Below are 24,691 nucleotides of genomic sequence, written 5' to 3'. Positions count from 1 at the left end.
GTTTTTTCCCACTGTGCAAATTCTTTCACTGCATGCCCACTGCTGAGACATTTAAAGTTAATTATTTGTGAAGTCACAGACATTCCTTGATATTTCTATTAGTGTAGTCAGCATGTGTAAACTGCCCTACCTCTCCTCTGTACACACCGCTATCACACACCTGGAGAGAGAAACAGGAAGAAAAGTGATTGTTGAACTTTGTAAGGAGTGAACGTAGGTTGTTGTTGTAGGAGCGTGGTGTTGCAGTAAATGGCACGCACATTTATAAATGGCTAAGTTCTTGTTCCTGGGAGTCCAAATGCTGTGGACTGGAGTACTGCTGCTGTCCTGTCTGGATCTATGGGTATCTGCAGATGATTTATGGGACAATGATATTCAAGTCCAAAAACACAGCCATCAACAGTCATGGGGGCGTATTTTCAGAAAGCATTGTGATTCAACACACATTAAGGTAAGATTGTTGTTGTAAAAATTACTTTATGCAAAGAAATAACAAAAAAAGTCTTAAACCAGTCTTTCAGCAGTGTTATTTTGTTCCTATTTGGTCCATTTCTTACTGATTCGTGTCCTTCAAACGTATTAAACCTAAGTAACAGCTCGCCAACTTATCGTCTCTTTTGAATATGTATATAAATAAAAATTTTCAATAAAACTATTAACAGAAATATGTGACACGCAATGACGTAAGAGAATGACGGAATAATTTTTGAACAGAAAAGACTCGCAGATGGAACATTCCAAAGTAGACCATACATGAATGGAAATTTAGGACCCCCAGGCAAAACAAGTTCAAACACGGTTCTCTTGTGAAGGTATTTCAGATAACAGACTTAGCTTGAATTCACGGACATGTTGCTAGCATAAACCGCAGAAAGTGAAGAAATTAATCCTCATTTTATATATATATATATATATATATATATATATATATATATATATATATAAGCAAACATTGAAGTTGTTGCAGTGGCCTGTCTTTTTATGTCAATTATGGGAAGTAATATCACACCTTCAGGGTTAAAGTCCAGGTTCGCAGCATGTAGGTGTTGCAATGCAACAATCTTAAATGAAGCAGCCCCTCCTAACTTCACTTAAGCCCCTTTCACACTGCACGTCGGACCCGCAATATTCCCGTTACATTGCCTGGTCGCCTTCTGTGTGAAAGCAACCACGTCCCGGAATTGATTACCGAATCGAACCCGGGTCGGGGACATAGTAACATTGCGGTAATCGATCCGGAACGAGCGCTGTGTGAACAAAAGCCAGATCTAATTCCGTATCGTAGTGATGACGCGCGTTATCGCGCGACTCTTTTACCGGCTGTTTTGAAGGAAGATCAACATTCGCGACGAAAACATATGTGCAAACTGTAATGAAGCAGAGATCAGTTAGTTCCCCACTTTCCGCGCTGACTCAGAGATCGTTTGCTTGCTTCAGTTAAATTATAACGTGCCAAGCGTTGTCGACTCGTACATTACACGTCACGCGCTGATGTCACGTGTCGTTACGGGATCTTCAAGGGTTGTGTGTGAAAGCACGCACATATACCGGGTCATCACTGGCAGTGTGAAAGTGCCAAATCTAGCGACCAGGGAACAATTACTGGAACACTTTACCCCTGTATTTGCCGGAATGGCAGTGTGAAAGGGGCTTCACATGAGTGTCTGCAGGACTGTTAGGAGAGGTGGGGGTGTAGCTGCTCTATTTAAAGATGTCTATCAATGCAAGCAAGTGTCATTTGGTCAGTACTTGTCTTTTGAATATCTAGGGATTGTGCTGAAAGGTGCCCCACGCATTCTGTTTATTATTATTTACAGGTCTCCCAAATACTCTCCAGCCTTTGTTGAAGAGGTCACAGAAATGTTATCAATGATTTCCTAAGAGTTTGACTGTTTTGCTATTGCAGGTGATTTTAATATTCACATAGACAATGCAGAAAACAAAACTACAAAAGCAATGATAACGGTCCTAAGCACTTTTGACTTGACTCAGCATGTGAATGGACCCACACACAAAGGTGGACACACTCTAGACTTAATCATCAGTAGGGGTCTAAACATTTCATCCATTGTTATTAAGGACATAGCACTATCTGATCACTTCTGTATTTTCTTTGATATATTGATCTTTGCTACAACTAAATCTAGAGGTGCTCCGATCACGATCGGCCGATCGTTAATGCGCATTTCGTCAGTAAAGCCGGTTTTCTAATCAGCGGTTAATTCCATCAGGTGTGTGATTTCACATAGAGCAGCTGTTACTACACAGAGCCGTTGTTAACTGAGAAGATGGGCCAATAAACGCTGAAAATTAACGTGATTTGCGCATCTTCTCTATTAACAACGGCTCTGTGTATTAACAGCTACTCTATGTGAAATCACACACCTGATGGAATTAACCGCTGATTAGAAAACCGGCTTTACTGACGAGATACGCATAACGATCGGCCGATCGTGATCGGAGCACCTCTAACTAAATCTAGATCGGTCTCTGTCAGAAGGAGATGCATTAACGAGAACACAAGTGTACTATTTATGGAGGCTTTTTAACACCAAGAATTTCTGCAGACTCAGTTATTATTCTCCTTGATTCCTTTAACTCAAGTTAAGAATGTTATTGATGATTTTGCTCCAATAATAGTCAGTAAGAAAACAACCTTATAATTTTATAATAAAGTAATTTAAACAACACTCGTACTCTTTTTGCCACTGTTGAGAGACTGACAAACCCCCCCAAATCAGATTCCCATTGAAATGCTCTCAGACAGCAAATGCATTGAGTTTGCATCCTTCTTTTCTGAGAAGATCATCAATATCAGGAAGGCGATTAGCACATCCTCAAGTTATGCAGAGGTCAGACAGATTAGGCCACAATATCAAAAATATACTATGTCTACAAAGCACTGAATGCATCAAGAAGTGCTGCATGGGTATGAAATCTTGGTGCTCTTTGATTGTATGGGATAGTATATATTTAAGACAAGAACTCCAGGGCACTCGAATTATAGTGAAAAGTTAAAAAGACTTTATTGCATCACTGGCTTTATACATCAAAACTCTTTTGGTGAGAGGTACATCTACGCGTGGGCGGCTACAAAAGAGTTTTAACGTATAAAGCCAGTGATACTATGTCTATTTTTGAAGCAATTGATAGCAAAATTCTGGAAGACATAGTGCAGAACTATGAAAATCGTCAACCTGCTATCTTGACACACTTCCCACATCTTTTTTCAAAAGTGTGCTTAACTGCTTAGAAGCAGATCTTTTAGAAGTGGTGAATGCCTCATTTCTTTCTGGGACATTTCCAAACATTTCCTTAAAAACTGCAGTTGTTAAGCCCCTCCTGAAAAAGAGCAATCTTGATAACACAATTTTGAGCAATTTTAGACCAATATCTAATCTTCCTTTTTTAGGCAAAATTATAGAAAAGGTAGTTTTTAATCAGCTGAACAAATACTTAATCTCAAATTGATACCTGGACAATTTTCAATCTGGTTTTCGACCGCATCACAGCACAGAGACAGCACTCATTAAGATAATAAATGATTTTCCCTTAAATTGTGACTCTGGCAAAATATCGGTGCTGGTATTGCTAGATCTCAGTGCTGCATTCGACAATGTCGATCATAACATACTACTAGAGAGACTGGAAAACTAGGTTGGGCTTTTTTGGGATGGTACTCAAATGGTTCAGGTCATACTTAGAAGGGAGAGGCTATTATGTGAGTATAGGAGAGCATAAGTCTAAGTGGACGTCCATGACATGCGGAGTCCCACAAGGCTCAATTCTGGCACCGCTCTTGTTTAGCCTGTATATGCTCCCACTAAGTAAAATAATGAGAAAGAACCAAATTGCCTATCACAGCTATGCTGATGATACCCAGATTTACCTAGCCTTATCTCCAAATGACTACAGCCCCATTGACTCCATGTGCCAATGTATTGATGAAATTAATAGTCGGATGTGCCAGAACTTTCTTCAGTTAAACAAGGAAAAAACTGAAGTCATTGCATTTGGAAACAAAGATGACGTCTCAAGGTGAATGCATACCTTGACTCTAGGGGTCAAACAACTAAAAATCAAGTCAGGAATCTTTGTGTGATTCTGGAGACAGATTTTTGTTTCAGTAGTCATGTCAAAGCAGTAACTAAATCAGCATACTATCATTTAAAAAACATTGCAAGAATTAGATGTTTTCTTTCCAACCAAGACTTGGAGAAACTTGTTCATGCCTTCATCACCAGCAGGGTGGACTATTTTAATGGTCTCCTCACCGGCCTTCCCAAAAAGACCATTAGACAGCTGCAGCTCATCCAGAACGCTGCTGCCAGGATTCTGACTAGAACCAGAAAATCTGAGCATATCACACCAGTCCTCAGGTCCTTACACTGGCTTCCAGTTACATTTAGGATTGATTTTGAAGTACTTTTACCCATTTATAAATCACTCAATGACCTAGTACTGAAATATATTGCAGATATGCTCATTGAATATAAGCCTAACAGACCACTAGGATCAAGTCAGTTAGAAATACCAAGGGTTCACACAAAACAAGGGGAGTCCGCCTTTAGTTACTATGCTGCCTGCAGTTGGATTCAGCTTCCAGAAGAGATCAGATGTGCTAATAGACTAGTCACATTTATGTCTAGACTTAAAACTCATCTATTTAGCTGTGCATTTATTGAATGAGCACTGTGCAATGTCTGAACTGATTGCACTATATTTTCAATGTTTTTTATTATTATGTAAAATCAATTTCTAACTGTTTTAAAATAATTTTAAATAACTAAATTTTTTAAGTTTTAAGTTTTAAAATTGCTTGTTTTATTCTTGTTATTATTTTACTTTCTTTTATGTAAAGCACTTTGAATTACCATTGTGTACGAAATGTGCTATATAAATAAACTTTCCTTGCCTTGCCTTGCCAAAGGGTCATTAACATTCTGTGTTTTATCCAAAAGTATACCATTGTAAGGTTTTCCAACATGTCTGCACATGTTTGTTTATCTCATATGATGCTTTTGTCTGCATTTGCACCATTACAGGACTGTGATCGTGGTTATTACAGGGAGCGAAGTGGACCACATAAGGGACGGTGTGTGCGGTGCAACTGCAATGGCCTGTCCAATGATTGCGACCCACATACTGGAAAATGTTTGGTAAAATAATTATATTTTAAATGTAAACATAAATAACTTTATTTTTAGAAAGATCACTGTAAAAATAATCCGTAAAATTTACAGTAAATTTACAGTTTTACCCCAAAAAATGTGGTAGCAACATTTTATGATCAAATATTATGTTAATATACCAACCTATGGAAGTACTGAAATCTGTGTTGTACCTTTATAATACACTGATATGCACCAAAAGCAGGTGGTGATGAAAAAAATCACATTTCACAAGAAGCTTCTAAATACTAACATATATAGAAGATGCACAGTGCCATTCACACAAACGCTAAACACCAACACACGTGAAACTGAAAATGCAATACACATTAATTTAATAACATAAGACAACTCAAATGAACGAAACTGATAAAAAAAAATTAAAATTAAGGAAAAACAACAAGAAAAAAAAATTTCAACAAAAAACATAAAATGTAAAATGTAATGCAGGGAATTCTGGGAATGTCAATTTACGGTAATTCACTGTAAATTATACATAGTTTTTCACTTCCAAAAACAGTATTACATGTAATGTCCAATACAGTCCTTTACCGTATATAGTAGGAGAACTTACAGTTGACCAGGTAATAGGTTTTTGCTGTAGCATTTTTACAGTCTTTTACCGTCATTTTAATCTTTGTTATTATATGCCCTTCATTTTTTGTTACTATATGTCACTTGAACATGAAAAGATGTTTCACAGATTATGACCAAGAATGTCAAATAAAAGCAATTTCGTCCAGGTGTGTAGAAAATTGTGTAGAGCAATTTTCATCCAGCCACATATTATGAAATATACAAATAAATGATAAAAACAATAAATAGATATATTATACAATATTTTACTGTATATTTTAATATATTTTAAATATTATAAATTGTAGATATTATTTGTAGGTTGTTAATCTGTATACAATTAACATGTCATTAAGACCATATTTGTGATCATATTGATTTAATCATATGGTAGCATCAATAATGTCAACTTTTATGATTAATGCATCTCCACTTTATTGTTTTGTGCTCAGTTCTTTTTGTGTGTTGTCACGCTGAAATGACGCTCTGTTTGCAGAACTGCCAGTGTAATACAGCCGGCGATCACTGTGAGCGTTGCATGGAGGGATATTACGGCAGTGCTGTTATGAGAACATGTCGTATCTGTCCGTGTCCCTTAGCAGACCCCTCTAACAGGTATGACGTCTCCATTCATTAAATAAAATACATACGTGACAGCTTCGCTTTGTTAAAGCAGAAAAACATAAGTTAATTCACTTATGAATTAATTTTATTAATTAAATTTGTATTGCTTATTTTATTGCTTTTTTATTAATTTAAATAGTTTATTCATATTTGTGCAGTTTTGCAGTGGGATGTCTCAGGGTTGGAGATGAGTTTGCGTGTTTGTGCAAACCTGGTTACGCAGGAGTTCGATGTGAAAGGTGTCTTTAAAAAACAAAAAATAAAACTGTTTATATGTGATTTAAATAATTTCATTAAAACACAAAAGTTTGTATGAATGTTTTTACGAGATTCACTCCTTTTAGGTGTGCGCCTGGATACTATGGCAATCCTTTAGTGAAAAGAGGAAGTTGTCAGCCGTGTGACTGTGACCACGGTTATGTATGTAACCCGCTAACAGGTGGTAAGTGTCAAAGACATAGTTCAGAGATAGCCATTTGATGAAGAAGATGCAAAAATCCACAGTCCTTTATTTAACGCTGTAGATCACAGGATGAATACTTCTACATTACTATTAGACGATGACCTTCAAAACCAGACCCTGACTAAGGAGAAACTGAAGACTTAGAGCAAACAAACAATAACAAAGGCATTAGTGGGTATTTTCAAAACCGCAGCTTTTTCTACATTGTTTGGACATTCGTCCACACGTAAACTCAGCATCAGGTCTCTGAAACTGAACATTTTTGAAAATGCGTGCCAGGGTGAAGATTATCAAAAACTCTGGTGGCAGTGTTATTGTGTAGACAGTGAAACTGGAGAGTTTGGCTTGTGACGTTGGAACCAGTGTTGTTATTTTGACCTACTGGAAACATTTTCAGGCTTCTGATTGGCCAACATGGGTTTGTGGTTGAGATTATATTGCCACCTATTGGCTTGGCAGGCTCTTGACAGTGCATCATAGCATGTTTTTGCATGTTCACGTGGACTGAGATTTTTTTTGTTTTTTTAATGGAAGATGGAAAAACTCCTGTTTATAAAAATATTATAAAAAGTACTCTGTTAATTAGTACCTATAGAAATTAAACAGAACCAAACAAGCACACACAAACTCAGAATGTGACTCCTAATTTACATAATAATAATATACATTTTAGATTGGATAAAAAATAAAATATTTTAAGTAATGTGGATGCTAATATTCAAAGTGTTATATTACAGTGCAAACATCTGTGTTCTTTGTTCTCATAGATTGTTATGAGGCCGACGACCCGAATACGGACAACTGCCTCGGTTTGTTCCTCAAAGATTCTTAAAAGTTGTGTGGAAAATATTTCATTATATTGTGGGCCTATATATTTCTGCATGGGGGCTCGGGGTTGTTTGAATATTTCAGTAATCCTGTGATATTCATTCATAGGCAATGTGACAATGAATGATGGGGTTGATTAAGATAGACTTACTCCGGTCTTTTTCCTGTTAGAGTGCGATGCCTGCATCATTAAGTTAATGGATGATCTTAATGCGATGGATGATGAGTTCTCCAAACTGAAGACTCAACTCGAGCTTTATACTCGAAATGCTACTTCACTCACAGAGCTGAAAAAACTTGAAGATGCCATTGCTGGCACTAAGGTGCCTGCCAGAATCTTTGACACCAACACTTTGGAATTACATTAAAACACCAAGTATTTCAACACACCATTTTTTATTTTTATTTTGCATGTTTAGGTTTTGGTCCATAAGTACAGTCAATCTGTCTTCGCATTGAAACCAAAGGTTTTGGAGCTTGAATCTGATATTAAAAGTATTATAGATGACCTCACTTTTCTCAGGAACAAGGTACCGTTATTGTTTATGGTGGTTTATCTTTATGTAGCCCATAAAAGAGAGCCTAAATTCCATTGTCTTTATTACCTGACCTAGAAGTACAGAAACAACTTGTTTGTTCCTATAGGCACTTGAGATGTTCTGTACTGCAATACAGTTGTTAAAGACTCTGGACCAAACCTATCAAAGAGGGGACAACCTACGATCTGAGAGTGTGAAACTTTTACAAAAGATACAAGGTGAACCCACTAGATCCGGCTGAGATTTTAAAGCCAATTTCTTCTTGAAAATGTCTTTCTCCATCTTGCTCACCAGTTGCACTTTTCCATCTTGACCCACATAGAGTTTTTGGAAGAGTTGAAGCGATCCAACCAAACGGGCGGGAACACAGAGGGGGCCACCAGGATGATAAAAGAAGCCCGATCGATGCTGGAGAAGATGCGAAGACAAAGCTGTAGGGTTCAGAGAGAACTGGCTAACGAGGAGCTCAGAAAAGCACAAACATGTGGGTCAATTGCTTCTGAATCAGATCAATTAAAACATGGGTGCATAATCTTGGAGGCCTAACATCCTGCAGAGTTTATCTCCAACTTTTCCCAACACAGCAGCATGAAGTTTCCAATGGAAGACCTTGAGTAGCTGATACTGGGCAAGATTTACCAATACACACCCTCATTTGGTGTTAAAAAAAAACAGTGTTATGATTTACTGAAGACACACAGTGGAAAATTAACAATGAAAAGGCATGGAGACAATTATTTTTGCGACTCGCTTTATTGAATATGTATCTGTAAATTTATGGGAATAGACGCAAATCACACAACGCAATTTACTAAGATTTGCTCTCGTCAGTTCACTGATATTTGCAGCATTATTTAACGCCCTCCAAAAAAAACATGTCTGTAAGCAGCCGGTAATTTGTGCTGCTCGGAGTAGATTGTGCTGGTCATTATGGAAATGAGATGTTGCAGCTATGTTCTTTTATGTGCACCTTGTCAGAAAATGTTATGCTGTCTGGTCTCTGTTTCCCTGGGTGTCCACTAGTGGTCTCACTTCCCCTTAGGCACCTCACCGTAGGCACTACAATTCCCACTAGCCTTGTCCCTTCATCACAGTAATTGCACTCCTGTTATCACTCTCTTATTAGTTATGAGCCTCCCTATATTAACCAGTCTTTTCCTGTTGTCTGCATGGAGTCCTTCCTTCCGTTTCCTTCCTACCGTCCGTGCTCAGTCCTCTTGTCTTCCGAGTTCCTCGTATTCCGAGTTCCCGTTCCTGTTTCCGTCCCTGTTCCCTTTCCTGTTCCTTGCTTGTTTGTTTGTTTGGATAGATTCTGGTTTTGACCCTGGTTTGTTGGATTACGATTTGGATTACCCTAATAAACATTACTGCTATTGGATCTCTCGTTCCCTGTGTTTCACTGGATACCTGAACGTCACAGAAGGACTCCATTAACTAAGATCCAGCAGTATGTTTTTTTATGTTTCCTCCCCAGCCACCGAGCGGGATAGAAAGAGTGGTTTTGAGGGAACCCGCCTGGTCGTTTTCCGTGGGGATGTCGCAGAGGAGTGAATGGTCGAGTGGAGGTCCGGCATCGCTCTCCACCATGGACCCCCTTCGACCCTGGGCTCCTGAGGGACGGATCGGAGCCGCCGTCTCACCATTGCGGACGGAGAGGGGAGAGGAGACGGATGTCTGCCGAGGCGGACGTCTGCCGAGCCAGCGCCGCTGCACAAGATGGCCGCCAGCCCAGTGCCGCTGCGTAGAATGGCCGCTGACCCAGCGCCGCTGCCCATGATGGCCGCAAGTCCAGCGCCACTGCACAAGATGGCTGCCAGCCCAGCGCCACAAGGCAAGATGGACTCAAGCCCAACATCACAGCACAAGGTGGTCGCCAGCCCAGCGCCACAATGCAAGATGGCCGCCAGGCCAGCATCACGACGCAAGATGGCTGCCAGCCCAGTGCCACAGCTCAAGGATTACTGCAAGCCCACTGGACTTGTGTTTTGTTGTTGCTTTGTTTTTTGTTGTTTTTGCTCCTCTTCTGTCTGTTTCCATCTATGGACCTGGCCCTCCGTCCCTCCCCCTGATCCTCTGCCGGTCCACCTCTCTCCTGGGTTCCTTGTCTTTGTCTTTGTGCTTGCACTTCTTGTCTCTGTTTCTCCATTTTACCTGGTCCTCTCGTCTCTGTTTCCCCATTTTACCTGGCCCTCCGTCCCTCCCCCTGGTCCTCCGCCACTCCACCTCCCTCCTGGTCTCTTCTTGGGTTCGTGTAGAGCATCTGGTAGCTTCTCTGTGGAGGAGGGGGTAATTTCACGCTGTCTGGTCTCTGTTTCCCTGGGTGTCCACTAGTGGTCTCACTTCCCCTTAGGCACCTCACCGTAGGCACTACAATTCCCACTAGCCTTGTCCCTTAATCACAGTAATTGCACTCCTGTTAATTGCATCAGGTGCATTCACTTATTAGTCTTTAGCCTCCCCATATTAACCAGTCTTTTCCTGTTGTCTGCATGGAGTCCTTCCTTCCGTTTCCTTCCTTCCGTCCGTACCCAGTCCTCTCGTATTCCGAGTTCCTTGTATTCCAAGTTCCCGTTCCTGTTCCCTTTCCTGTTCCTTCCTTGTTTGTTTGTTTGGATAGATTCTGATTTTGACCCTGGTTTGTTGGATTACGATTTGGATTACCCTAATAAACATTACTGCTATTGGATCTCTCATTCCCTGTGTTTCACTGGATACCCGAACATCACAGAAAATCACCCACAGAATACATAGACATAGAACCGAAATTAGGATTTTGTTTTAGGAACCTTATTAGTAAACAAACTCCTTCATGGTTTCAAGTGTGCTTGTTTCTCTTACAGTACTTAACCTCATCTTGAATGACCTGATGGTTCCTGTGAATGGCTCCTTGGAAGTGGCTGATCGTATTAGACAAAAACTAATGGATCAGGCAGAAGATCTTAAAGATATAAAAGAGGCACTCACAGATGCACAGCGTGATGTGATCAAGGCCAATGATGTGAATAAATTCAACGAGGAACAACTGAGAAATATTTTGGTAATCAAATAATAATATGTAAAAGATGCTGACATGAAGAACTTTATTGGCCATCTTTATCTTTAAAAGCCACTGCTGTATAAGATTATTTATTTGTTCACACCTTCATTGATTGATTGTTCAACAGGAACAGTTCGAGAAATTGAGTAAAAATCAAGAAAATATCATGGCCAATGTGAACATGACCAGAGAGACACTAAAAGAGACTTCGGATTTCCAGAAAATGATGGCTTACCTAACAAAGGTGACAAGTAATGATATTCTTTTGTAAAACTTTCACCAGTTTGGATACTTACCTTTCGTTCTCTGCCAGGAAATTAGTAATCTAGCAGCTTTGATTGACGGAGCAAAAAACAGTCTAGAGGCAAAACTTGACCTGCTCGCCAATGCAACTGCTAAAGCGGGAATTGTGAGACAGGCTGAGGAGCATGCACAGGAACTTATGAAGCTGGCTATGGATTTTCAAATGTAAGTCCTCTAAAGATCCTGTTTTTTTTGTGACATTTTAATGACTGAATGTGTCTTGAAGGTTCATACGGAGCATCTCCAATTCAACCGCTGTTCAGAAAGCAATCGAAGCCATCAAAGCATTCACAAGCGTCATTGATGCCATAAAGGAGGCGGAAGCTGCCGCCAAACACGCTAAAGAAGTTGCAGACCGTGCTTTTGAGGTAGAAGTGAAGATAGGTGATCGATATTAAAATATAATAATATTTTGTAAAAATGAAACTCTAAAACAATTGTTTTAGTGAATTGAGTTAAACTTACTCTCTTTCTCTGAATTTCATGTCCCAGGATGTGCGAGGACAAGATCTACAAAATAGAGCCAATGATTTGAAAAACTTTGCAAATACTCTGCTAGAGAAGGCTAAGGAAGCAGAGATACAGCTAGAAGGTCAACACTGTCACATTTAATTGACATAAAATAGCATGCAGAGCAATAGTGCACAGTCGCAGGACTTCAACGTCACCACCACGATTTATCTTTTGACAGTTCTTTTAGTGTTTATTTTAAAAAGAAAGTTTAGAACTGGAAGAGTGCATTCACAATGAAGCTATAACAGCAGACTATTGAGTAGATGAGTTTACTGACTTCAGGAACCTGAAGTGCTAAAATTCTAACTCATTTCCAAACAAAATCATCTAGAAATCACAAGAATTCACTGGCATGTTGTGCTGTTTAATAACAAAACTGTCATCTGCAGATGTCACGCAAAAATGTGAAGCTTACAAGGACCTGATCCAGATGGCCAAAGACAAACAGAACTCCATGCAGCAAGTCTTGCAAGATCTGTTGGAGAGGATGAAGAACATCAGAAGGGGTGAGAAGCTCGTTTCCCTCATACCTTTTTTTCCACAATAAATGTCATCATGGTCATGTCAGGTGAACACTTGGGTGGTTTAATTTTTTAGATGATATTCATGTCCTCATCAACGAAGCCAAGGAAGGTGCAGCAGATGTGAATGCCACAGCAGACGATGCAAAAACCAGAATGCAAAACATCAGCGAGGAACTTAACAAAATCAAGATTTCCACTCTAGATTCAAACCTGACCAACTTACTTGATGGTGTCAACAAAACATGTCAGTCTCCTCAATTCTTCTTTCCCAAAAACCTTGATATAATGCACATTATTCAGAGTTCAAAGATGTCTGTCAAACCAAGTATGAGCATATAAGTTTCTGTCCTGGTTTCGGAGGAACGTCACTGAACGCTAAATCCTCATAATCTTTTACAGTGTCAGAACTGGATCAGTCTTTCCCTTCACTGATTGACAAACTAAACAAAGTGATGAACCAAAGCGCCCGCATGCCTAGTTCAGCCAACATCTCCAGGGGCATCCATAAAATCAAAGACTTGATCGAACAGACCAGGGACATGGCCAACAGGGTGAGTTCTCAGGAAAGCAGAGGAGATGTTTCTCCAGACGCCTCCAGATGTTGATCTCATATGTTCTCGTTTCTAGATCAGGGGGCCGATCTTGTTTTCTGGTGATGCTCACATTGAACTTCGACCTCCTAAAGACCTAGAAGACTTCCGAACCTTTACTGCTCTCAATCTTTCTCTGCACCAACCAATATCTCGAGGCGATGGAAGACGTAGACGCCAACTGGGTGAAAACAACCAGTTTGTTTTATATCTTGGAAATAAGCAAGTGAGGAGGACTTTGATTACTTCATTTATTAGAGATGCATCAATTTTTTAAGCAGTGCACTGTTTTACTTGTAGTTCTCATAATCAACAGACAGTGAGGGATTTCATTGGCCTGGTTGTGAAGGATGGTGTCCTGTTTTGTGTCTACAAAGTGGGTGGGAATTTTTATGAGATAAAAACCAGCGAAATCACCAAGTCCGACAATTCCAAAGCTTTTATGGATAGGGTGGATTTCCGCAGGTAAACTCCATTTGCCATTGTAGATCTCCACCAATTACATACATCTGCATTTCTGAAAACCACTTTTTTTTTCTTTTTTTTTTTTTGCTTTTCTTTAATTCCATAATCAGAGTTTATCAAGATGCGCAGGTCATATATACAGAGTTTTACACTTCAACTGCACCCAACCGGCTGCCGCCTATGATTAATAAGCCTAACGACATGAATGGATTGCTTGATCTGGATCCCAATGAGGTTGTTTTATATGTAGGAGGATACCCAGAAGATTTTGAGGTAAATAAGTCAACAAAAAGAGTTGAGAAATAAGGCCAACAACTTTTTCGACTATACTTTCTTCAAAGTTCTCAGGCTTTTTTACGGTTGTTTTTTTATTTTATTTTTTTCAAACATTGTTTTCCTATCTCTCTATATTCTGAATCTGGCCTTTTAGCCACCCAGAGAGCTACGCTACCCAGGATACAAGGGTTGTATCGAGTTTTCTACATTAAATGATTGTATCCTTGGCTTGTACAACTTTCAGCGTGCCATCAACATCACGAAAACCGACAAGTGTCAAAGGTACCTTGATTTTCTTCCAGATGAGGTCTTGATCTTGACTTCAAAGTTCAGAGTCATTGTTCCTATATTCCGTCCCTAGGGGAAAAGTCCAGATCCCGGGGGATTATTTCGATGGCACAGGTTACGGAAAGGTTGCTGTACTACATTACAACGCTCTTATTAAGTTCGTAGTTAGGAGTCATCAAATGGATGCAGTGCTTTTTTATATGGGAAACGAGGTAAAGACTTAACAATTAAAAAACAAAACAGTTTCTTGATGCTTAATGTCAGAAGGTTTGAATTCAGTATTATATATTTTTTTCTTACAGAACTTGCACTTCTTAGTTACATTAGAAGGAGGCTATATTGTTTTGCAAGGGGAAAAAAATGACATAAAAATTTTTGAAAAGTCAACAGAAAAAGTTCCCCTAGTAAGTAATTATTTCCTGTAACTATTTTCTCAATAAATATTATTGCATATTATATTCCTATTTCAATACATTCTTCCTATAGAGAAACTTCATCAATATCAAAATGATTCTGAATGATAATACACCAGCAACAATAACTGTTGCAGACAGCATCACCATTTTTTTTGGAAACGTCAAGGGGCTCTTTGAGGAGGCCTACATCGGGGGTGTTCCAACTGCAGTCCGGGAAAAGTACTTTTATTCTCTTTTATGTTTTTTTTTTATTATCAATGCACTTCTTCAGCTTTGCATGATTCTCGTTAAGGACAGACTAAATACCCAAAAAAAGTGACACAGATATTTTTTCATAATATTGTATTTTTCTGTCTCCAGATATAATATTGTTCTTCCGCCACTAAGAGGATGTGTCAAAAATGTCAATGTAGATGTTGCTGCTTTCTTTATAGAGGAAGTTGGAATCGTCCAAGGTTGTCCAGATCTTTTACTGGTAAGTGTTACATTCATAGACTTTTTTGTTTCCCTATTTTTGTCATGTCCCATTTCTTGTTTAGTTAATTGATTGATTAATCCCCACCTGTTCTCCATTCCCCAGATTATCTCACTTGTGTTTAAATGCCTGTGTGTTTAGTTCCTCCCTGTCCACGATTATCTATGTTACTGTCTATGTTACCTCTGTTGAAAGTATTGATGTTTATTAAACTCCTCTTTTGATTTAATACCCTCCTCGTGCGCTTACTTTCCACACCAGCATAAACAGCCGTAACAGTAAGACAGTTTTGCGGATTACTTGATGTTTGTGTATCAGGAGAGAATTCATCTGAACGCTTACTGGTTGCTTATTTTCAGGGTTCCCGAGAGGCTGCTTTGAAATTTGGGAGTTCTCTCTCTCTGTCACCTCCTGTAAACGATACAGACTCTGGGACAATGGTTTCACTTGGATTTAAGATATCCCAGGAGAATGTTTCATCCTTAATACTGACTGGTGGAATGGTTAGTTGATTATTTTCCCATATAAAGGGGTCTGAGTTTGCTATATTGTTTTTGATGCTTCTAATTTGAAATGTATATAAATTTGAGATTTATTGATGTTTTCCTTTGGTTTTCAGAATAATGAGTTTTTGCTGTCCTTGAATGATGGCTATGTTGAAATGCGTGATAATAAGGAAAAATTAACATCCACATACAAAAGCGAAACTGGAAAATGGCATTACATAACAGCCTACAAATCTGGGGAAAGGTAAGATAAAAAATGTATATGAGAATATCTAGCAAAGATGCTTTTCAACACTTCATGCTGAACTCTTCCCATCAGGATGCAGCTAAACGTTGACAACACCGATATTGCAGATCCCCTGTCACCATCCACATTCCTTGAACTTGGAGAAAATTTGATTTTAGGGGATGGTTTATTTGAAGGCTGTTTGAGGAACCTGTATATTCGGAGGTTTGATGTTATGATTTGCTTTGAGTTATCATAACTTATAACAGGAATAAGCCACTCATAATAGCCTTATGGTTCAGTCTACAGACCCAGTACATACCGGCTGACTTGAGCAGATTCAATCAGACTGGAAATGTATCTCTGGGATTGTGTAAAGCCGAGCCCCCCCGACTGGACCCTACTAAGAGGCGTGCAAGACATACTGGAATTACATTCAACAGCAATTCGGTATTTCACATGATCAAATTCTGTATTAAAGGTGCAGTTTGGATGCACTAAACATATGATTAGTGACATTATCAGGAAAAGAGATGATCCGCACAAATGAGAAAAGCACTCAAAATGGAAGATGTGAGGCAAATGTAAATTTTTATGGAGGTTTCACTAATGCATTTTTAGTGTAAATTGTATTTTATAGCTAAACTAAAAAGTTTTTTGTGTGTACGTTGTTTATTGTGGACTCAAATTATTAAACAAATTCATATTTTAAGTGTAAAAAAATAAAATAGTTCACCCAAAAATGAAATTTTATGTCAGTACTCACCCTCATGTCGTTCCAAACCTGTAAGATTTTCGTTCATCTTCAAAACACAAATTAAAATATTTTGATGAAATCTGAAAGCTTTCTGACCCTCCATAGACCGCAACACAACTTCAATGTTCAAGGCCAAGAAAGTTAGTAAGGACATCATTAAAATAGTCCATGTGATATCAGTTGTTTAACTGTAATTTTATGCAGTTAGATGAATAAATAGAGTTTTCAAAATGATCTTCCTTAAATTTGTGGACACACGCACATAAAACAGTCTTCGTAAACATTTTCTTCGTAAAAATAATTTTTGCCCAGCCTTACTCTTACTTACTCTAAACAAAATCTACAGATGATGAACTAAGAGAGATGTACATTCCCTTCTATGTCAGCTCCTGCATTAGCAGCACCACAAGTTTGTGTCGTGGTACTCGACTACTGACACAAAAGAGAAGAAATTGTTTGAATTTTTTTTTTTGCGCACAAAGTATTCTCATAGCTTTAACGTTAAGGTTGAACCACTGTTGTCACATGGACTATTTTGAAGATGTCCTACCTTTCTGGGTCTTGAATGTATCAGTTGTGTTGCTGTCTATGGAGGGTTAGAAAGCTCTCGGATTTCATCAAAAATATCTTAATTTGTGTTCTGAAGATGAATGAAGGTCTTACATGTTTGAAACGACATGAGGGTGAATAATTAATGAGAGAATTTTTATTTTGGGGTGAACTGTCCCTTTAACATATTGAAGTTTCTTGCTAAAGGTCACTAAGATAAATGTTGCCATAGAAGAAAGACAGTGGGTCTCATTCACTAAGCTAATGTGAAATCCCCATACAAACATATCTGTGTACAAATCGTGATTCATTGGTCATTTTGAACTAAAATGTCAAATTTAATGTCCCATGTTTTGCTTTTTTTAAAAGGGAAGATCTATAAAAGGCTGTAGAAACCCAAAGTCCATCAAAAACACCTTCCACCTTGGTTCCAACAGCCAAATGCAGTTTAAAATAGATCCAGAGATGCTCAATAACAGGTAAATGGTGTAAATTACATATTAATACTCGATTTTATAGCACACTTACGAGATCTTTCTTTTCCTACAGGCTGCATTTCTCCCTAAATGTCTGTACCAATTCATCTGAAGGACTTTTACTCCATGTCTCAGGGAAATATGGTGTTCCTCTTGTGATCTTATATTTGGATAAAGGAAAAGTCAAACTCTTTGTTGGGGCAGATGAAACAATCTCCTCTCAGAAGATAAATGATGGTTACTGGCACAATGTATGTAGCAAAAGTAAAATGTTGTGTTTCCATAACTGTGTTTCCAAAATCCCAAGTTTTAATTAATGTTGTGCGTACAGATCAAGTTCAGCTGGAAGCAATACAACTTTCATCTAGTGGTGGATGGCGTTCACACACCCGCTGGACATTCGGTGAAAGGATTCACACATGATCTGCCGTCTCCTGTCTATGTGGGACTCGGAACATTTCAAAAGCTTCACAAAACCCAAGTATGAAAGTGTAACTTCCCTATTTCAACATGTAGCTTAACCACAAGTCTTCTGTTCTGTTAAAGTCGCATAACACTTTTTTTTTTTTCTCAGGAAAAAGTGCCTCAGAAGAGTATAATCGGATGCATTAAAGACATCAGGGTTTCTAAGGTTCTCCTCGTGGATCCAGCTGTCAGTCGTGGGGTTACGCCCTGCTTCAAAGGCGTGACAGAGAAGGGGGCCTACTTTGCTGGAAATGGCACACATTTGGTGTTAGGTTTGGCCCTTTATGTTTTTACATGTGTTTAGTGACAGAAAAATACATTGAAAAAATTAATCAAATGTTTTTGTCTGGCAGAAAATTACGTTATCTTTGGTTCTACGTACAACCTGAGTTTTGAATTTCGACCCAGGAAACTCACCGGCCTAGTCTTCCACAAAATCGATAACCGTGGACAGAGACTCACTCTCTTTCTCAAGGAAGGAAAGGTGAATGAATATAGGGTTTAAGAATATTTTTAGCATACTTTGAGATGCAACACTGTATTTTGACTATATTATTGGTAAAAACGGGATTTGAAAGAAATAAAAAGATATGCAAGTAATGCTTAGCAAGTATATATTTGTGCAGTATATACTAAACATGCTGTTGTGTTTTTTTACTTTATTCTTTTCCCGCATTGTCAGGAAATAGCTTACTTTTGCGTTGATAAATCAGTTGGATTAAAGGCATAGTTTACCCAAATATTAAAATTCTCTTTACCCGCCAGCTTAATTTTTTTTTTTTTACATTTGCCAGTCCCTGCCATCGATTTGGATGATTTTCACAAAAATGTTATGGCCTACAGTATATTTTGCTGTAAGAATATTTTAATTTGCAATACACAAAAATAAAGATTAAAAAAAAATCTGTTTTATTCTAGCTAAAAGCATTCTTTATTATCAACACTTGAATATAGGTATGTTTCATATAAATGTATCATTTTGAGCAAAAAAATTGAAAAATCTATTTTTTATTTTAAACTACATCTGGCTTATATTCAGTACGATTATCCAAGCAAAAATTCAGTAAACTGCTTCCATCAATTCCATCAAAGACATATACCATTTACAGAATCATAATTTTACTCCATAACATTATGTAGTTTTTATTAATATGCTGTCTGTTGCTGATGATCGCATTATGTCTCGCTAGTTTTTCCATTCTTTTCGTGTGTTTTTGCTCTGGAGGTTTTGTACTCGTTCAGAAGATAGTGCCCCCTAAGTTTACAACAGTGAAAAAACGAGCAGGGAAACGTCCTCTAAATGACGAAATATCTCGTTAATGGCAGGGAAAGATTTAATAACTCACCCTTGTGTCGTTCCAAACCGGTAAGACCTTCATTGATCTTCAGAACACAAATTAAGATATATATATATATTTTTTTAAATCTGAGAGTTTTCTGACCCTCTGTAGACAGCAATCCAAATACCACATTCAAGGCCCAGGAAGGAAGGAAGGTGATAAGGACATCAGTGGTTCAATTTTATGAAGCTACAGATACTTTGTGCGCAAAGAAAACAAAAATAGTGACTTTATTCAACAATTTCTTCTCTTCCGTGTTTATTTTTGACGCATGTTCATGAGAGTACCACGACACATGCTTGTTTTAAATCAGAGGAATGAACACGCAGAAAAAAATAGTTGAACCACTGATGTCACATGGATTGTTTAAACGACGTCCTTAATACCTCTCTGGGCCTTGAACGTGGTAGTTGTGTTGCGGTCTATGGAGGGTCAGAAAGCTCTCAGATTTAGGGCTGGGATAAACGATTATTTTTTAAACTATTAATCTAGCGATTATTTTTTTCAATGCATCGAGAAAAGCCTTGAGAACACATAGCTTACTGAAACAAGCTTACTGAACACATAGGGCCTAGCTTACTGAAAAAAAGTTCTTCTTTCAGATGAAAATAACAACAACTTGATGTCTAGCATTCAATAAAAATAGGTCACCCAAAATACTTGTTTAGAGCAATTGAAAGAATACAGTAACCGATTATCCAACTTGAAGGCTTTAAGCTAATACAGAGAGTGCTTTTCCAAAAAAAACAAAAAAAAACATTAACAGTGGGAGCCAGCAGCCTGACATGGAGAAATTTTTTTTTTCCGAATGCTCCACGTGAAACTTTGGCGTTCCGCCCTTTTTCTATCATGTTTAATGATTTTGATTAATGTGCACGAGGGAGAGAGAGAGCAAGAAGTGCTCGTGTTGTTTGAAGAAGCCGGGGCTCTCTCTCTTGTACGCACCCTGTCAGGCGCAGCAGTCATTCTATTCTACATCACTCACCGATCAAATAAAGCTTTGACAGCCGCCAAAAAAAAAGATCAATGCAGAAAAACCCCTGGATTGGTTATATAACGTTGGACAAAATGTTGATCCGGCCATCGCGTATATTCAGCGCACGTAAGGTAAACGTTTTGTAAACGCTTTTTAGAGAAATAAAAACAGGTCGACGAATCGATGCGCATATAGAAGATGGGTCTCATTCACTAAGCGTACGTGAAATCTGCATACAAACATGTTTACGAACAAATCTTGATTCATTGGTAATTTAGTACTAAAATTTATTGCAACTTATTGTAAAAGACAAAAAAAATAAAAAAAACAGGAACTAGGGTTGGGCCGATATACAATGCAATCATCCATCGCCGATGGCTTAACAGACATCAGGGTCTTGATCTGGCATTGTGTTTGCATGAATATACTTGCATTAAGTACATTTCAGGCCTGTTACTGGACGTCAATGTTATAACTCTGTTCAGTATCACATACAGTATGCAATCTGTTTGAAATATACTTATAGGTGGTGTTAACCGCGTATGATGGACAGCAGCGCTATGACACCACATTGACCCCAACAAGACCTATCTGTGATGCATTTCACTATGTGACAGGTACAATTTTACTGCTTTTTTCTAATTAATGTAGATTATATATAATTGTTACAGCAAATGTGAGGTTTCATTTATTTCAGTGTCCATATGGAAGAAAACTATCAAGCTAAGAGTGGATGAAGTGTCTACACAGCTGAAACAAAAGTCTGTATACCGTCCTCCATTGCATGAAACGATCTACATCGGTGGCATTTCAGGTAAAGCCAGCGTTGATGAAACAAAAATGCCTCTTTTCTTTCAAGAAAGGCATCGGAACTAACATTTCTGTCTGTGTTAATGCAGAGAATCGAAGCGAAGAAGTGGAAATGCGAGCATCTTATGTTGGGTGTTTGAGAAACGTGTGGCTTGATCAAAATCCTGTCACTTTTGAAGACATAACGAGCATATTCGGCCCCTTAAACACCAACGAGTGCCAAGCGGAGTAATGGAAACAGAACGCATGCACTGATCAGAAGACCAATTCTGGAGTTAAACAGTTTGCAAAATACAAATTAGTGCTGGGCGGTAAACCGGTTCAATGTTGCAGTAAGCAAGTTTTTGCCCAAAGGCACCTCATGAAACGGATTTCTGACAGTCTTCTGAGGCGGAGTAATGGTTTACTGATCTACAGTAAAATATAGAGAGCTTTGGTGATAACTGAGTGGATATTTGATTACTGCTATATTAATTTCTCGCTAGAAATTACATAAAAAGTGGAAAACGTTGTTCAGAAACATTCATTTACACACAAACTGACCACCGACCGCAACTTTCAGATGCCATGTTTATTTTTTGGCTTAACTCTCACAGAATGGAATGCACAGGATTGTGGGATATCAAAGGCAGCGAAGGATACATCTATGCTGCCTTCAAATTCGGCCAGATGAAGGCATCTCAGGAGACAGGAAATGAAGCGGACATTGATTTCAGACGTGCCTTGATGCCTTCCTACCTTGGAATGCGACCTCTGAAGGCAGCATTTTTCAGTTTTCGGATACAGAGGTGGTGAGGGTACACACAGCAGTGCTCTGGTGTTACGTTATAACGCTGCGGTGCGTTGTCTGCAGCAGTCCAGCAATTGTTAACGTACCGAGTCTATTTTTGCTGTGCTGCAGGCGCTGAATTAAAGTGAAAGCGGATTGTTTGCGGGAAAAATGAACATGGATTGACATGGAAACACAGTCACGTGGGTTTTTTGGCTAGGTGTAAAACACGCGGTATTCCAGGCCAAGTGCATGCAACCACTGGCAGCTAATTTTAAAGTCTGCTGGAAAACTATGCAGTCCAGCAGTGCTGTTGCACCAGCAACACTACACCTACGACCTATCCTGACCACTGTACTAAATACAGATAAATCTACGCCAACTTGAAGCTATCCTAACTGGTGCAATACTATGCTACTAACTAACTATGCTTCTAACAATACTAACATTACACTATCAACTATGCTAATTAACTATATAGGCTACACAAAATAATCTAAATAAGTATATAAATGCTATGCTAAATAGATGATATAACAGTCTATTCTGGTCGCTTTCAATACTCGCAATTCCAACTCCTGACTCACTACAGTGATTTTGACGGAACAAGATGGTTTTATACTGCCAAGGGCGTGGTAGCTCATACCTAGGGGCGTGGTGAGCTGGAAACTGGATACGTCACTTGCCACTGCAACATCCAATAGGAAAAATCAACTGCAGTAGCCACTGTTCAACCTGAAGAGGGCAACACTCACGTTTTTACACCATTTATTGTAGAATTAAAAACACTTTATACTCAAATGTCAAAAAAATTACTCGAATCAATGAACAGCACTAATAAAGCCCCATTCTTACAGATCATTAACTAAAAAAAGCTGGTTTAGGGTTTAGTTACTCTTTAAATGTAAAATGCACGAGACTGTTTCTGTCTGTGGTGTTTGAATTTTAAAAAAAATTAACAAGAAAAGTAGGCTAATTCTTGTGTTTAAATGTTTTACCGCTTGAGCTTAATATATATATATTTTTTTTACATCATATGACATCAAAACAATGAACAAATGTTGTGTTTATGGACTAAACTGACGTGGATCAGTAGCGGACTGCAAACACGTCCTGTGTGAAAGCACAATGACTCCATATGCACTGCAGGCAGATTATGCATATATAATATCCATATTATGCAAGTGCTTTCGGCTAAAATTGTCGCCAAAGGCGGCAACACGAGCAATTTGCTCCAGCACCTTAACCGCAAGCACGTCTTGGAATATCAACCAGCAGAAAATGCAATGTACACCTGATTATGCATGAAAAAAATAAATCGCCTTAAACCGGAAAACCGGTATAATTTAGAAAAAAACAAAAAAACAAAAACGTTATATACATTTTTGGTCAAACCGCCCAGCACTAAATTATTAATTACAAATTATGATTGTTTTGGGTAATTGTATTGTAAAGTGACATTAAAGATAGACTTGTACAAATATACATAATGAAAGCACATTACCTCAGTAGCTAGAATTAATGTTAATGAAGCCTCAAATGTAAAAATGTGTATGGAAATAAAAAAATATTCTTTAAATTATTTAATTGTCTGTGCTTCTCCTTTTGGCTCATAAACATATTTACACCAGCCAACATTTCCATGTGGGCCCCATGTGGGTTTTTGGTGGGCTGTCAGTTGGGCCCTGCATGGGCAACCCAAATGGAACCCGTACATTTTTGTCCATTGGCTCCACTTGGGCCCCATGTGTGTTAACCCATAGGGGCCCATGATGGTTCCATAGTGGGCTCCAAGTGGGGCCCGTGTGGGTGTTCATTAGAGGGGCCCACATGGGTCCCAAATGGGTTTTAATAACCGGGGCCAAGGTGGGCCACTTACAAAACCCTTATGTGGCCCAGATGGGTGATTACACTAGACCTACAAATGGCCCTATGGGGTTTTAGTGGGACCGCAGTGGGTCAGAACTGGGCCCCATTTATATTTCTTTATTAATTCCTCTGGATAAAGTTAATGTGCTAATATGCAAAAAAACTTTAAATTATAATGTTTTATTTACCTAAAAAATTGGTGCTTAATACATTTTAAATTACATGTTAAAATATTTCCAATGTGAAGAAAATGACTTCAACTCAGAATCTCTAAATTCAATTCAATTCAATTCAAGTTTATTTGTATAGCGCTTTTTACAATACAAATTGTTACAAAGCAACTTCACAGAAAATAATGTTTCTAAAATATTTAGTAATAGCTTATAAGTGGTGACTGTCAGTTTGTGCACGTACTGTATGACAGGATTTGTAGAAAAATGTATACAAGCCGTAGTCCGCCAGATGATGAACATTATTAATGTTATTAATAATTAATATAGGATTCAGTCACACTTGTAGCTATATTGGTTAGTTCTGTTGTTGATTCAGGGTTAGCATCATCTCTTCTCAGGTGTTCTGGATCCAGACTGGAGCTTGTGTGAATCCTAGTTACCACATGATGTAAATCCCGTTGCAAAACATAGAAACAAATAGAGACATCATTAGCATAGCTGCTGTTCCAACAAAGTAAAATTAATTATTTTAACCCAAGTTAAAGAATAAGAATGCACATTTGATCAGATACAACTATACTCACAATTGAAGATAGATTATTCAAATGCTTGACGAAAGAGATGCGTTTTTAATCTAGATTTAAACAGAGAGAGTGTGTCTGAACCCCGAACCTTATCAGGAAGGCT

The 24,691-nt window shown here is 38.4% G+C and overlaps 1 protein-coding gene across 1 annotated transcript; it reads left to right on the top strand.

The window, feature by feature from the left end:
• The first annotated feature begins 150 nt into the window (after positions 1 to 150).
• lama3 (laminin, alpha 3) lies at positions 151 to 23,544 on the top strand. The gene is made up of 38 exons (XM_052591199.1): positions 151 to 451; positions 5,046 to 5,159; positions 6,244 to 6,362; positions 6,530 to 6,610; positions 6,716 to 6,813; positions 7,602 to 7,643; positions 7,834 to 7,985; positions 8,082 to 8,192; positions 8,308 to 8,419; positions 8,524 to 8,685; positions 11,042 to 11,238; positions 11,366 to 11,482; positions 11,552 to 11,706; positions 11,768 to 11,909; positions 12,034 to 12,133; positions 12,444 to 12,560; positions 12,652 to 12,822; positions 12,978 to 13,129; positions 13,206 to 13,394; positions 13,485 to 13,633; positions 13,744 to 13,906; positions 14,064 to 14,191; positions 14,271 to 14,409; positions 14,500 to 14,601; positions 14,684 to 14,832; positions 14,974 to 15,088; positions 15,448 to 15,591; positions 15,708 to 15,838; positions 15,914 to 16,045; positions 16,123 to 16,270; positions 17,496 to 17,605; positions 17,676 to 17,853; positions 17,934 to 18,083; positions 18,177 to 18,339; positions 18,421 to 18,551; positions 20,910 to 21,000; positions 21,081 to 21,197; positions 21,283 to 23,544. The coding sequence occupies exons 1-38, from the start codon at positions 269 to 271 to the stop codon at positions 21,423 to 21,425; spliced, it is 5,097 nt and encodes a 1,698-aa protein (XP_052447159.1). The 5' UTR covers positions 151 to 268; the 3' UTR covers positions 21,426 to 23,544.
• The last annotated feature ends 1,147 nt before the right edge of the window (positions 23,545 to 24,691 follow it).

The sequence above is a fragment of the Carassius gibelio genome, chromosome B22, assembly GCF_023724105.1.
Source record: "Carassius gibelio isolate Cgi1373 ecotype wild population from Czech Republic chromosome B22, carGib1.2-hapl.c, whole genome shotgun sequence".
Lineage (NCBI taxonomy): Eukaryota > Metazoa > Chordata > Actinopteri > Cypriniformes > Cyprinidae > Carassius > Carassius gibelio.
Note: the sequence above shows the minus strand (reverse complement) of the source record. Positions and strands in the feature narration are given on the sequence as shown.